The following is a 16,048-nucleotide window of genomic DNA, read 5'->3' as shown; positions in this document are numbered from 1 at the left end:
AAGAAATTTAGTATTGGTTAAGAACATATTCTAGAATTTATTTACATGGGTTCAAATTCTGGCTTACCTACTAGACGAAGATCTAGCTGAAGATCTCTTCCTCGTATTACACAACTATTCATCCAAACCCTATTTAGATTTAAAGTTAGTGCAAAGATGCAACCTTGCTTCTAGCCAAGTAATAAAATAAATATCTTCAGAAACCCTCATACTTAAAATCATTAAAATTCTGTATAAAATACTTACTTGCTTTAGCGCATCACTGGACTGATAAAAAATGAAGGAATCTGCAGAACAATTTAATAAAAGGGGAAGCAACTGGATATTCTCATAGGAGACTTCAGGTAAATCTGGACCCCAGCAGTATAAGAGCAGATGAGAAATAAACCCAGCACACAGAAATGAACAGCAGGAAATCTTAGCTGACTTGATCTTGGCAGTAAGTGGTAAGATAATAAAATCGTCCTTGAGACTTTATAACCACAAGCTAGCCCTTACATGACCAACGTTTCAGTCTGAATCCACTCTATCTTGGCAGTCTGAAAAATCTGAATCCAGGAACTTAATTTAAAGTGGTAACTGAAGCAAAGCCGTCTTAGAGAAACTCAGCTTCAGCCCAGGCCTCAAATAATCTACAGGTAAAGTTCCTGGTGTGTGTGTGTTGTTTGTGTGTAAGCAAGGGAGGGCTTTATGTAAAAAAATCGCAACTAAAACAAACCTGCAACTAATGCAGATATTAGAAGTAGCAAATGCAGACTATAAAATAACTACCTTTCATTTATTCAAAAAATTAAAAGAAGCCTATAAAAATATAAATAGAATAAGATACCATAAATAATAACCAAGCAATTTTGAGTAAAAACCAATTAAATCTTGGAAGATAAAAATTTAAATTTTTTGTCAGATTTTTTAGAATTCGAATATCTTTTTCTTTTTGATTTATTCAACAATTCTGGTATAAATACTTTTTTGGAAGTGCACTATAAGTTATTTCTCCTGGCTTATGCTTTACCTTTTTATTCTCTTGATGCCATCTTTTGATAGGCAAAGGTCTTAATTTTAATAAAATTCATTTATATTAATAAATAATTCTATTTTTTGAGTAAATGTTTATTGTGTCCTGTTTAAGGAGTGTTTGTCTCTCCCAAAGTTATGAAGATATTTTCTTAGGTTTTCTTACAGAAACCTGATGTTTAATTTTTGCTTACAGTTCTGTAAATTAAATTAATTTTTGTGTATGGTGTGAGGTAAGGCTTAATATTATTGGTTTGTTTGTTTTCAAATAGATAGTCAAATTATAAGGAAGAATTTATAGAAAATATCAACCTTTCCCCAGTGAATTGCAGTAGTACTTATGTTATAAATCAGGAAACACAGACACGCACACACAAACACACATATACATATGAGTTTGTTTCTCGTCACTCTATTTGAATTTTAGTATTCTTATGCCAATACTACACTGACTTACCTACTCTAATTGTAAAATTAGTCCTGAGATCTGGTAAAGTACTTTCAATTTTGTTCGTTCAGTTCAAGACTTTTGGCTATTCTAGGTCTTTGCATTTTCCTGTAAATTTCATATTCAGTTGGTCAATTTACACACACAGACACACACACACACACATACACAGAGGAACTTTAGTGGGGACTACATTGAATTTACAGATCAACTAGTAGGGTACTGGCATCTTAAAAATACTGAATTTTTCAATGTTTAAAAATGATTTATACATTTCAATTGCTTTTTAAAATTTCAGAGTAAAAGTCTTACACATATTTTATTAAATTTATAACTAAGTATTTGGTTTTTTGGCATTATTATAAATATTTTTTAATTTAATGTTTAGCTTTTGTTGCTGATAAGCAGAAAGTAAAACTTACATTTGCATATTCAATGACCTTGTCAAACATACTTATTAATTCTAATTATTTGGATATTCTTCTAGATTTTATATGTGCACAATCATGTCTTGCATTAATAGTGTAACTCAAATATTCCCTTTCCTCTCTTTATATATATATATTTTTTTCTTTGCCATGTTACACTGGATAAGACTTCAGTACAATGTTGAATAAAAGTGATGATAATACATATAGTTGTTTCATTCTTGGCTTTCGTAGAAAATTGTTCAATATTTAACCAGATTAAATATGATGGTAGCAGTAAGACATTTGTTAATATCTTTTATCAGATTAAGGAGGGTTACTTTTCCAAACAATGAGAGGTTTTTGTTATTGTTTTATGATAGTTCATTAATTTTATCAAATTATCTTTCTACTTCTATTTAAATGATATATGAATTTTTGTCTTTATTGTGATAATGATTAGAATTATATTAATTGACTTCTGGATGGCAAACCAACTTCAAATGGGTTTTGGATTTATTGGTTTCAAATTTTTTCAAATTTCTGGAATAAATATATTTTGGTAATAAAATACATAAGCTGTTCATATATACATTATATATATATAAAGAATACAGAATCTGTGTGATTGTAATCTTTTGAAATTTGCTTAGTCTTGCTTTCTGGCCTATTATAGGGTCCAATTTGATAAGTGATCCATTGACACATATATTGAACATTGTTAAGCAGTTGTTGGATAAAGTCTTCTATATGTACAAATAAGTCATATAGGTAGGTCCGATCTTCTAGGTCTCTCTTGGATTTTTTTGACTGCTGATTCTGTCAATTATTGAGACAAGTGCTCCAACCTCCCCTGATGATTGTTGAATTCTACATTTTTAGTTCTGCCATATCTTTACATTGAAAATACATGGCTTGTTGCCTAAAATTTTGTAATTTTTGTATTTTTCCATAAAATCAAGATAAAATAACTATTTAATGTAATTACTGATATACAACTTGAATTGTAAAATCCAGCCATTGTTTCTCTGTGTCTCATCTTTGCTTCCTAATTCTTTCTTTTTGACTTCTTTTGAGTAATCCATTTTTTCTCATTTTCCTGCTCTATTAGATTTTTATTTTTACATTCTTCTATTATTCCTTCAATAATTGTTATAGAGATTATATGGTTTCTTAACTTACTACTTAAATTAATACAACTACCATTTCCTAATCAATGCAAGACACTCTATTTTCCTCCCCACTTTGTATTATTGTTGTCATATATATTATTGTATACACATTATAAACCCCATAAGACATCATTATTGTTCTCATTTTAAACAGTTAATACTCATTTATATTCCCTTTGTATTCACCTTTCTGGCATTATTTATTTATTCTTATAGTTTACTTTTTTCATCTAGTATCATCTTCCTTGTGTCTGAAGAACACCCATTAGTGTATTCAGGCAATAATTCTCTCAACTTTTTTCTTTCAATCTGCAAATATGTTATTTCATTTTTATTTTTGAATGATAAGGCCTACAGGTTTGGAATTTCAGTTTGGAGATTTTCTGCATTTAATACTTTAAGGATGTTATTCTTTTACCTTCCATCATTCAAAGTTTCTACTGAAAATCACCCTTTGGTCTTCTTTTTGCACCATTAATAACTATTGTCATTTGTTTCAGCTGCTTTAAAACCTTTCATTGTCTTTGATTTTTAGTAATATGATGTGCTCAGGTGCAGTTTTCTTTTAATATGTTGTGATTAGAGTTTTAAAACTTTAAGTGTATTGCCAAATGTCTTACATCAATTTGGGGAAAAAAATCTCACGATTATGGAGAACAGGAATAGGAAGAGAGGATTTGTTTCAGAGATTATCTCAGTCAGAAAGTCTAAGAGTCCATACCTACCCACAAACCCCAGGTCTTCCTAAGGTATACTTGATATTCTCATTTAATATTGCATTATAGGCCAGACGTAGTGGCTCACGCCTGTAATCCCAGCACTTTGGGAGGCTGAGGTTGACGGATCAACAGAGGTCAGGAGTTCAAGACCAGCCCGACCAACATGGTGAAACCCCAGTCTCTACTAAAAATACAAAAAATAGCCGGATGTTGTGGTGCAAGTCTGTAATAACAACTACTTGGGAGGCTGAGGCACGAGATTCGCTTGAACTCACGAGGCGGAGGTTGCAGTAAGTCAAGATCATGCCACTGCACTCCAGCCTATGTGACAGAGGGAGACACTATCTCAAAAAAAAAAAAAAAAATTGCATTACAGTACATTTCATTCTAGAATGTAACTAGCTAGGTTTTCCACTGTGAAATGAGTAGAATGCAAATAATGTGGACTGTTTTTTAATATGTAAAAATATGCATGTATATGAAACATATAGAAGGTGATACCATTATACTTTTTATTTAATGTTTTGTTTGTGCATTGTGCTTGTTAAGAAAAAAAAAAAAAAAAACTAGGAAATAGAATAGGTGCTTTGAAATGCCCTAAAAAATATTTATTTACTGGAGGGTATTAAGAATTATTTGAATTATAAAGTTATTTTTTGCCATAAATATTTACTTAACAAGGGCATCAGCTATTCTATTGTAATTGATGTTTAAATTTATACTAAGTAGAAATGATCTTTGAAAATACTTTTTTATTGTTGTTTTGTTTTGTTTTGTTTTGTTGTTTTTCTGAGACGGCGTCTCATTCTGTCATCCAGGCTGGAGTGCAATGGCACCATCTCAGCTCACAGCAACCTCTGCCTTCCGGGTTCAAGCGAGTCTCCTGCCTCAGCCTCCCGAATAGCTGGGATTACAGGCATATGCCACCACACCCGGCTAATCTTTTGTATTTGTAGTAGAGATGGGGTTTCACCATGTTGGTCAGGCTGGTCTCAAACTTCTGACCTCAGTTGATCCACCCATCTTGGCCTCCCAAAGTGCTAAAATTACAGGCATTAACCACACCACCCAGCCCGAAAATACTTTTAATTAAAGAAGAGCCTTGAACCATTTTTGAAAAAATGTACAACCCTTATATCTGTTTCTTACTCTTATTTAGTCAGTGTTTCTCTTCAACTTTATTCTCAAATATCTTTGAAAACATCACCACACACTCACTGGTCCACTTGAAGTATGAATTACATTAGTTTGTCAAAGATTGGAAAACTAAAAATCATTCACATATTCTCTGCATTTGACAGACATTTCTTTGACAAACATTGTCTATTTCTCTATATTTAATATGACTAATGGAAAAAATATATTTAATATTCCTATGATGTAACTACTCTAAGTTCCCATAAGTTTGCAACAGAAGTAGGCCACTGCAGATAGCTACAAGAGTGGCATCTGTTAGTCACTCATGTACCTGCAGGTATATGACTATGGCAGAAATAATATGACAGCTTGACCACAGTCCTGAACAAAAGAATCAGTTCTTTCAATGGTGAATGGCTATTCTGTGCTAATAGTTTGTAATACAAAGATGACCCTAGCACAGACCTTGTTGTGTACTACAGATATTTTCAGGATGTTTATGATTATGCAGTAAGAGAAACTGGAAGGTAAATGCAAGAATAGAGATATCATTCAAGTGCTGTTCGGGTTCAAAGGAAAGTATGCTTATAAATGGGGAAATCAAAGACACCCAGAAGAGGTAAAATTAAAGCCATGATAGATTTGTGCTGTCCCGCACATGCCCAGGCAATGTAAACTGTATGAGACTCAGCAGAGATGTTAGGAAGTATGGAAGAGGATATAAGTGATACCAGGTATCAGTTTATCCTTAGAAAAAAATGTGAAGCATAGCAGCAATAAGCTGTAAATATAAATATAAATATAAAGCAATAAACTGGCCTCAGCATGAGGGCAGTTAAATGAAAATAAAGGCTGTTTGCATTTATTCTATAAGGAGAAAGAAGCAAAGAAAAGTATTTGAACCGCAGAGTGACATGTCAGGCTTGTCCTCGGGGATATGGATTCCTCATTAAACCACTCAAAGTCCCAGAGATAATAGAGGTCAACTAGGATAGTACAGAACTGAAGAAGAATTTCAAGAAAAATCAAATGAAAACTGCCTTAAATTCAACAGAAACAATGAAGAAAGACAATAAAAGTTCTAGTTATTTTCAGTGAAATCATACAATTCTTTCAAGGCACAGTTGCATTTGAGGAAGAGTGGACATCACTCAGGTGTTGGCTCAAATTTTACCTCTTCAGCGAGACCCTTCTTGACCAGCTCAGGTACCCACGGGCCCGTCATCCTCTCTGTCCTCCCGTTTCATTTTTCTTCGTAGCAATGATCTCCACTGGACATTTTATTATACACTTAGTGATTTCTGTATTTCTGCCACCTACCACCACAACATAAGTTTCTGGCAGGTATACACATGCGTGATTTTTATTTTAAATAGTACCTAACATGTGAAACATACTAAAAAATGTTTGTAGAATGAATGAATTGCAAGAGGCCAGGGATTAAGCAGGCAATTGGGATAACCTGAAGAATGAGAGAAAATATTTTTAACTACCCATTCGACAAGGGATCAATAACCGGAATATATAAGGACCTCAAACAACTCTATAGGAAAAATCTAATAATCTGATCAAAAAATGAAGTCAATGACTATGTGAGGCACATTCATGAGTCTGAGTGGTCAGGGACTAAACAGTGGATAAGACAGTGGCTGTTTTATGTATGCTCTTCTGGGCTTGGAAGAAGAGTAAATCTACCAGAGAAATAAAAGATGATTGACAGAGCAAGATCCTAATGAAGGTGACCTCTCTGCCTCTTTACAGTCTATTTTAAGCATGGTGAAAATAGTGATCCTTCTGAAATGTGTCAAATCATGGCACTTTTCTGCATAAAACTCTCAATGACTTTCTGTTTCACTCAGAATAAAAGTCAAAGTCCTTACAATAATCGAGTCCACACAGTATTTTGTGACCTCCCTGTCCTCATTTTCTTTTTTTTTTTAATTGACACATAAGTGTACGTTTTTTGGGGCACACAGTGAGGTTTTTTGATACATGTAATATATTGTGATCAGATCAGGGTAATGATCTCAAACATCAGTTTTTGTGTTGGCAATATTCAATATCTTCCTTGTAGTTATTTGAAACTCTATATTATTGTTAACCATGGTAATCCTATGGTGGTATAGAACATAAAACTTATTCCTATTACCTAGTCATAATTTTGCATCCTTTAAGAAATCTCTGGCCTCTTTTCTTTTTTCTTCTTTTTTTATTTTTATTTTTTATTTTTTACTTGTTTGTTTTTGTTTTTGAGACGGAGTTTGACTCTGTCGCCCGGGCTGGCGTGCAATGGCGCGATCTCGGCTCACTGCAACCTCCGCCTCCAGAGTTCAAGCGATTCTCCTGCCTTAGTCTCCCAAGTAGCCGAGATTACAGGCACCCACCACCATGTCTGGCTAATTTCTTGTATTTTTAGTAGAGACAGGGTTTCACCATGTTGACCAGGGTGGTCTCGAACTCTGGACCTCAGGTGATCCACCCAACTTGGCCTCCCAAAGTGCTGGAATTACAGGCGTGAGCCACTGCACCAGGCCCCCCCCTTTTTTTTTTTTTTTTTTTTTTTTGAGACGGAGTCTTGCTCTGTCGCCCAGGCTGGAGTGCAGTGGCCAGATCTCAGCTCACTGCAAGCTCCGCCTCCAGGGTTTACGCCATTCTCCTGCCTCAGCCTCCCAAGTAGCTGGGACTACAGGCGCCCGCCACCTCGCCCGGCTAGTTTTTTGTATTTTTTAGTAGAGACAAGATTTCACCGTGTTAGCCAGGATGGTCTCGATCTCCTGACCTCGTGATCCGCCCGTCTCAGCCTCCCAAAGTGCTGGGATTACAGGCTTGAGCCACCGCGCCCGGCCCAGGCCCCCCTTTTTAATACTATTTTATTTTCCCCCTCTGCTGCATACCTGCGGACCAGATAGGCAAGGTCCTGCCACAAGGCCTTTGCCCTCCATCTTCCACTGCCTGGAAACTTCTTCCCCAGAAATCCACATGGTAGATGCCCAGGTGTAATTGCCACATGGCTATCTATTTCCAGCAAATCTTTCATATATTTGCTGAAGTGTTACTTTCATTAGGGCTTTCCTGACTCCTTAGGTAAAATTAAGCATCCTCCTTCCCTGTTCTTCCTCTGCCTCATACTGCCTTATGTTTTCTCCATAGCGTTGATTACCCTCTGACATATTCCATGTCTTACTTTGTGTCTCTTGTCAACCTCTCCCTGTCTAGAATAGATGTTTTGCTAACACTATTACAAATAGTTACAAATCATGCTATAATGAATCACATTACACACATATCATTTCATATTTTGCCAGTGTATCTCTGGAATGGATGTGTAAAAGAGCAATTGCTGAGTTAAAGCATAAATGCATACACAATTTTGCAGCATACTGATGGATTCTAGAGCCTGTAGAATTTTCACATACCTTTTCGCTTTTAGAATGAAGTATAGTTATACCATTTTCATGTGCATATTTTCAGTAAAAATCATTTTTGAAATAATTAACTACATTGTTCAATGTATTATGTAGAAAGTCACAGAATGAATTTCTGTCTGCCCTTAAGTTTGGTAAAATCCATGTGTTCCTTCATAAGCTGGTATGTTCCCTTCAATTATTAGACTGTCAATGAAGGAAACATGCCAGGACTTCACTTGTCCTTCATCAAAGGAGAAAGTTTGGGTCACACATATTCAACTGAGGATATGTGCCACCTCTCCATTTTGCTAAGACAGAACCAGGCAGGACCAATCACTCCTGCAAAATGTAAGCACGGCCCAGGAGAGAGTCAGTGCTCTGTGGGACCACAGTGCCAAGGTTGCTGTCTCAGAAGGACCTAGGGCAGAGTCAAATGACAGCAGGAATAGGTGTTGCTCATAAGAGCACAGTAATGCTGTATCTGGGAAAGCCAGTGTCTGCCTTGTCAGGGGGCATTGCCTCTCATGAGAGCATAGGCTAATTAGTGCTCACCAGTGGGTAAGACTGAATGGGGTCATCACCCCCCGCCCCATTTCTTTACCTTCAGAGCTATCCAAGAATAGAAGGATGAGATTTTGCTAGCATCAGTCAGGCCTCTGTGGGGCTAGAAATTGTGGCACACACACCTCACACACCTGCACATGCATGCATGCACATACACACACACCCATCAGTGCATGGAACCCCACCTCCTCTAGAGATGACAGAACTTCGCAAAATTGTGAGTGGAAAACCAGAGGCTTCAAATAGGAGGAAGTGAAGTGAGCAAGGACAACTAGCAAGAGAAAGAGAAGCTGAAAGAGAGCTACAGGGTTGGGGGGAGATGCTCTTTGAAAAGGCTTCAGTTTGTGAGGCTCTCTCAATGGTAAGGAAAAATTTAAATGAAGTCCTAGATTCTGGTCTTACTCAGCTGGCCTGTGAGATCAACCATCTCATTAGAGATGAAGGAGATACCCCTCTACAAGAAAGAGCCACCCTGGGAGTCTCCAGCCTTGGGCAGATTGGTGGCCTGAGATGGTGCCTCTCCCTTAGAAAGGCTTAGAAGCCCTCTCTAGGAAGGAACAAAAAAATATTCATGGTCAACTGCTGCAGTTTTCCTGAGTCAGGACTTCTTGATGTTCTTTTCCTCTCCCTCCATGGAAATATCTTTTATAATGATACCTCAAAATATTTTGGGGGATTTAGTGGCAAAAGAAGGAAAGAAGGAGGGAAGAAAATAGGAAAGGGAAGGAAGAAAGAAAAATAGAAAAGTTGGTGTTCGGTGATGCATTAAAGATACAATCATTGTTGCTTTAGAAAAGTGAATTATCTCTCATCAAAACTGGTAGATGGTCCATCCAACAGGCCAGTTCATCTAGTGTCTAATCTACTTTAAAATTATGAAAATAAAGAAAACAATTAGATATACTTCAAAAACAACACAATTAATTATATTCTTTTATTGAAAGAAAAGTAATACGATGGAGTTTAAAAAGCTACATTTGTTATGGTTCATAAGGACAGAGGTTTACACAGGTTTTATATATGTACACACTCACAACACTATATCACAACATCAGAGGCACCGTTTTTGCCACAGCATTAGGTAATGAATACAACTCCAAATTAATCTGTTTAAAAAAATATCTAAAATGATACAGTATATTTGAGGATTATATAAATATGTGAGACATATTTAGATATTTTTAAAAAATAGTGTTTATATATGCATCACAATCATCTCTAATTCTCAAAATATTATGGTACCAAAATTCTGTTTGTCAAATAAAACATAAGATGCTGCAGTATGTATCCAAGCACCAGTTTAGCACAGTATTTAATTCTCCTCCAAACTAAAAGGCTGCTAACATGTACAAACTGAACTGAAACAACCGTTGGAATAATTTAGGCCTTCAAATTTTTTTTTTCATTAGCTGATTGTTCTTAGAGAAAAAAGAGGGAGCTAAACCATTTAGATTAATGTTGCTCTGTGTAGTAGAATCAATCCTAGGGCTCAGAGAAGAATATTCCTAGACACTGGAGAAGGTACGGGGAATAAGTAAGTCCATTTTATGTATGCTACAAGTTGGAGTTTTGCATGGGATTTGGTTCATAAAAAAGGTTCTACTGCTTTAAAATAAGTTTGGAAATATCAATTTGGAAAGTGCTTCAAGGTAAATCTTACTTGATGATGCTAACATAATTTCAGAAATCTGTCAAAACAGATTACAAAAGAGATTACACCCAGATCACAAAAGAGATACACCCAATTATGTACCTAAACTGAAGGTTTACAGGAAAATATTATCTATATTAATTACAGATGATATAATCCTAAGCTTTTACATACATTTTTCAATCTAGAAGGACTTTGAATGGAATAATACAATAGTTCAATAATATGACCAAATAACATTGTCAAATTATAGGCCAATAATTAAAGGTGGGGAAATAATCCTTTTATATATGAAATTGTTTATTTTTCTATATGTTTTTTATCTTATGAACTGTGCTAAATAAAATAAATGATCACTTCTGAAAGTGAGACAATTATAATTCTGTTAATTAAATGTAATTCTAATTGTATTTATAAAGCTAACTAAATTTAAAAATATATTTTAGCAATACCTAATTCAGAAAAAAAAAAAACAAGAGCACTTTAATAAGTGCCTCAGACCTGGAAAATCATGGAAGACATTATTAATTAGGAAAGTGGGTGCCAGAATATATTAACTCTCCTTTCCTCTTAGATACATGTTAATATTATCAAATATTTTTAGGTGCTGTCAGATTTAGGAAATATATGAGAATTCTAATATCGCGCAACAAATTTTTATGGAACAGAAATGGCTTTTGCTGTAAAGTCAAGTAGCCATTAAGAATTTGTCCTCATAACCACCAGAGGGCGCCAGTGCCTGCAACATTATTAGTTGCAGACACTCTAACCAGTTGAGGTGATACGTGACTTTGGACATTTCCAAGCTATAAAAAGATTTTAAAAAGAAAATCAATAACTCCCAAAGAAATATATTTACATTCTGTAACATCTAAATAATTTTGGACTGTTGAATTAAAACAACAGAGTTAACTTGCCTATTTTTGGTAAAGATTAATTTAACAAAGGATTTTATTAATATTTCTGAATCAGGAATCCAATGGATAACACTTTTAACAATGCATAAAAGGAGCATTACTAAAGCCATCAACACTAACAATTCATTTAGCACCATATATTTAGCACCAGAATAGACACTGAGAGTTCACACTGAATAAAAAACTTTAGTTGCTAAGAAACTTCAAAACTGATAGCAAGGATATGTGGTAATTGTAATGTGTTTTCAGCACCATTAATCAGGGAAGTGTTAAACCGTCTAAGTTTTTTACTAATCTCCCATAAGTCAAATTTAAACAATAATATCATCTTAAAAATTGTTTTGCATGTGTTCAAATGATTGGACGTGATTATATGTTTCACCAACACAAATAATGACAAATTTTTATGAAACATAAAAGCAAAGATAATGTTAGACATTAAGACAAATGTAACTTTAGTCTCCCTAATCACTTTGGTAGGTAAGGGCTTCCATCTATGTCAAGATTGGCATCGTTTGATACTGCAGAGCCTGGGTATATGGCTACACAGGAAGAACCTACACCAAAGTCTAAGCATTATTTTTCCTTCATAGTCCCATTCAAATTATGTTTAGCTTGTGCATGTATTTCACAAGCACGGCATCAACACAGAACAAGTAAACTGGCTTAAATATGTTTACTTACGATTTCATTATGTAGATAAGTTGGTTTCACACAAGTGCATATTATGAGAAAAATATCTATTGTTTCAATTCAAATATTCTGTGTAAATTGAACTTGTGTTTGGTCAACTCTGTGCTAAAGTTGCATGGAACTTTCAAATGAATGTTTCCATGAACTTTTCAAATGAATGTTATGGCGCTGCCAAATGAAATTTGTAGGGCAACTCTGTTGGGTGATGGGCCACAGAAAGGATGATGCTTAGACAACTGAACAGAAGCAAAAACAATAAGAACAATAATGACTTCATCCACATTTTTTGAGCAAACTTATCTATCATAACCAGAAACATTAAGACGGTGCCTACACAACTCACAGATAATTCTATAATGAAATCCATCAGTTTAATTATAAAATTATAATTTTTCAGCCTCTTGATGATATGGAAGCCCCAAAACCTGTATTGTGAGAATATTAAAATTTTTCTACTGGTCATATAAAAAAATCAACACCATAGGGAGGATCGATGCTATGAAATATGTATGCCAATTACTTTTTTTTTTTAATGATACCTTTCCACATGAAAACCTTAATACTGACAATTTAAAGCTGCTCTTATGAAATAGCTTATAGCCAGACCCTTTCTGCCTTTGGCAATTACAGTGAGAAATAGTTATCTTAGCACCATTGTTGCATGCTGTGAAAAATATGGCAGGCTGTGTTGATACTAGCAAACTTTCATTTGCTTTAGCCTGGAAAATAAAATATTTTACATGGCCACTTTATATTATTAACTTTAAAAAATAGAGTTAGAATAACAAATATACCCGTTATATTTTCAGCTGAGTTGTTAAATTATAAATAAACTTGTAGTTCTTGTCATGGTTTGGAAAGGACTGTTGCCTAAGTGTGTAGACGCTAGTCTTAATCTGATATATTTGATGATTTCTCTGGATTTTTGATACAATCAAAACTTTGTATTTAAGACATTTTTGTCTTAAGCATGGAAAGATGGGATTTCTGTAAATTGTTGCCATTCTTGGCTTTTTAGTTAATTCTAAAAATCCATTCATGTAAGCATTTATTAAGCATTTATTATGTTACAGCCACCATTTAAGAAGCTGGGATAAATACAAAGAATTAAACAGAGTTCCTGCCAAAGAGGGGCTCGTGAAAAATTTAATTTAATCTCAAATAAATGTTTCATAATATCAATGAACATTTTAATATTCATGAATTTTTATTAATCTGGTAAATTTACCTTCATAAGAACTCCTGTGAAATATGTAGCAAATATTATTCTTCCTTAGAACTGAAAAGTGAACTCACAGAAGCAATTCAGCAACAAAACTGGAACTTAGTGTAGCCATCTTCTGTTTAATAGTACTTATTGCTGTTTCTGTAGAATGAATATAGCAAAATCGAAGAAGGAAAAACTTTCTAGATAAAATCAAGCAAATATCCAACGAATGAGCTTCCCCTACAATTGTCTAGATATATTAGAAAAAAGTTGCATTAAGACCTAAATAATGTAATTACTTCTATTCTCCATTTTAATCTCAAAAATATTTATTTTTAGTAGCATCTACATATGTGCCCACAGAGGCAGAGTGGTATGATATCAAAGCATTTGGTCACCATATTCAATTTATAAGAATAATTGGGCCAGTCATTCGTTAAGAAGTAGACTCAATCTCCAGATGGTGTATTTCTTCACCATTGAATGGATTTAACGATCTGTTATCTTTCAAAGTATCCAACCTAAGAAACTGCAAATGTGTGTGGAATTTTAAACAAGTAGCTTCCTTCTGTTATTTGCACTCTGGAACTAACCATATTTAATTGTTCTGTAATTCTATGGAAGCATTGCACAACCTGAATGAAACACACACACACGTACTTGAAGTGCAATATGTTAAATGTCTGGACCAATATGTTGTATTCTCCTCTCTGAAAGAGATTTCATGATAGGAAAATGCTGCATTTCCAAATTGCATGAGGAAAATTTTCATAGTGACTTTGAATGGATTTCCATGATCAGACTCAGGGAAGAACTGAAAATGTTTCTTCTACAGAAACACAAAAATAAAGTTGGCAACTAGCCCTTAGAAAAGCATCTGAAGAAGGCTACTTTAACAAAATCATGACTGCATGTGGTGTGCACAAAGGATCTTTTGTACAATACTCAAAGACCCAAGAAGATACATAGATTGATTCAATGACAGGCTAAACAACAAAGAGATAGAGGTGGCCTCAGCACCTCCACATCTCTTTCTGAAATCCTTCACCTCCTGCTGACAGGCCTCAAGATGTACTAGACCCTAAGGATAGCCCATTCTGAAGCTCTCCATCTGGTAGTTAGGTGCAATTACACTTTTCATACCTGTCCCCTGAATTTTATTTCTCTTGAACTTCATTAGTTTTCTGACAGTCTTACTTTCTCTTTTCCAAAGTCACAGCTCTAGGATCTGCTCCAGAAATCCTGGCATTTGTTAATTCTTCCCTTCCCCTTCTCATTCCAAGCACCATAACTAAATTTCCATGAGAAGCAGAAGCCTTATGTATATATTGCACTGCATGGCTTATTACTTGCTCCACCTACAGGTAAATACTGCTGTGTCTGCTTCCTTCAAAAATAATTTTATAGCAAAATCACCAGTCAGCATTATTTCCTGAATATTTTGTGAGCTTCTTGAGGGCAGGAACCATGTCTAATTATCTCTGCATTATCAGAACATAACCAGCAGAGTGCCTTGCTTGTAGTAAACGCTCAACTCATGATGACTGATTCAATAAAATGAGACTAAGAGGAAGGTATGATTTGAGAACTTACATAAGATATACGTTGGCATTATCCTTTGGCAGACTCAAATAAGAAAATATATCTCCAGAATGAAATTCATGGTTACTTAATTAAATTATTATTTCCAGATATCACTAAGTGCTATTTTACAAATTAACATTTTGTGGATATTATAGAAATGGGTGCTAAAGAAGTCCCATCACCTCATGTATATCTGAAAATAGTTTTTTAAAAATTTCCGTCAAGTTGACTACTGAATCATATTACTGTCTACGTGTAACATCACATATTATATGTTTGTGTGCATATATAAATCCATACATATATATGTATATGTATACATACACACACTTACAGGTCAAATATATACTCATTCCTTAGGAACATAATGATATAATTCCTTTGGAATGTAAATTTTAGGATTGGATGCATCAACTATGTCATCATTACATATACAATATCTTAATTTAGGCTTAGAGGTCAGAAAATAGAAATTGATGTTTCAGATATCTCAAAGGATTAAACAAACATGCTAGACAAATACTAATTTATACAAAGGAATACTAAAAGGAAAACAAGATTAGCACAAAATATGTATAATATGTGCAAAATTCAATATATATATATATATACACACACATGCCCATGTTCCCAGAAATCATTATATTTCGTGGAGGATAAAGTAAGCTTATTTAAACCAGTACAGGTAGTTTGACGTAACTCCTGGAAAACACAGATTGTCAGTACAAGATCCCCCATAACTTGGAGGACAAGATGAACATGGTACCCCTACTTTATATGGTGCTTCTCCAATCCAGTTGCCTCTAGAAGGGAAAAGAAAAAAGATAGCCTTAATGCAACCCATCCCTTTTTTAAAAGTAGATTGTCCTTAAGCCATATGTTCATATGTATTAACATGTGATGATCTGTTTGAGAAGTTGCTTTAGAAAGTCACTGAAAGTTATAATCATTTCTTATTTCAATAGTAACTTATTCTGTATATCTTGCTTTTAAAATATAACCTGAGTATTGTTGATGATATGTTAATTTACAGATAAGAAGTTACTCCCTGCAATGCCTGATGACACAGAGTCCTGGGACACCAGGCTCATTCCACTCATATCGCTCTCCTTCTACAGCAGATTTCTG

At 34.6% G+C, this 16,048-nt stretch overlaps 1 protein-coding gene across 1 annotated transcript in view; it reads right to left on the bottom strand.

The window, feature by feature from the left end:
* Positions 1-9,772: 9,772 nt before the first annotated feature.
* The window catches only part of PI15 (peptidase inhibitor 15), a 30,017-nt gene continuing 23,741 nt past the window's right edge, over positions 9,773-16,048 (bottom strand). The window contains exon 5 of the mRNA XM_033202919.1: positions 9,773-15,723. Coding sequence (XP_033058810.1) covers positions 15,588-15,723 — 136 coding nt within the window. The 3' untranslated portion in view covers positions 9,773-15,587. The remainder of the gene's footprint in view (positions 15,724-16,048) is intronic.

This window comes from Trachypithecus francoisi, unplaced genomic scaffold (genome assembly GCF_009764315.1).
Source record: "Trachypithecus francoisi isolate TF-2019V2 unplaced genomic scaffold, Tfra_2.0 Lachesis_group7, whole genome shotgun sequence".
NCBI classification, from domain to species: Eukaryota; Metazoa; Chordata; class Mammalia; order Primates; family Cercopithecidae; genus Trachypithecus; species Trachypithecus francoisi.
The sequence above is the reverse complement of the archived record's forward strand: the minus strand, read 5'-3'. Positions and strand labels throughout refer to the sequence as shown.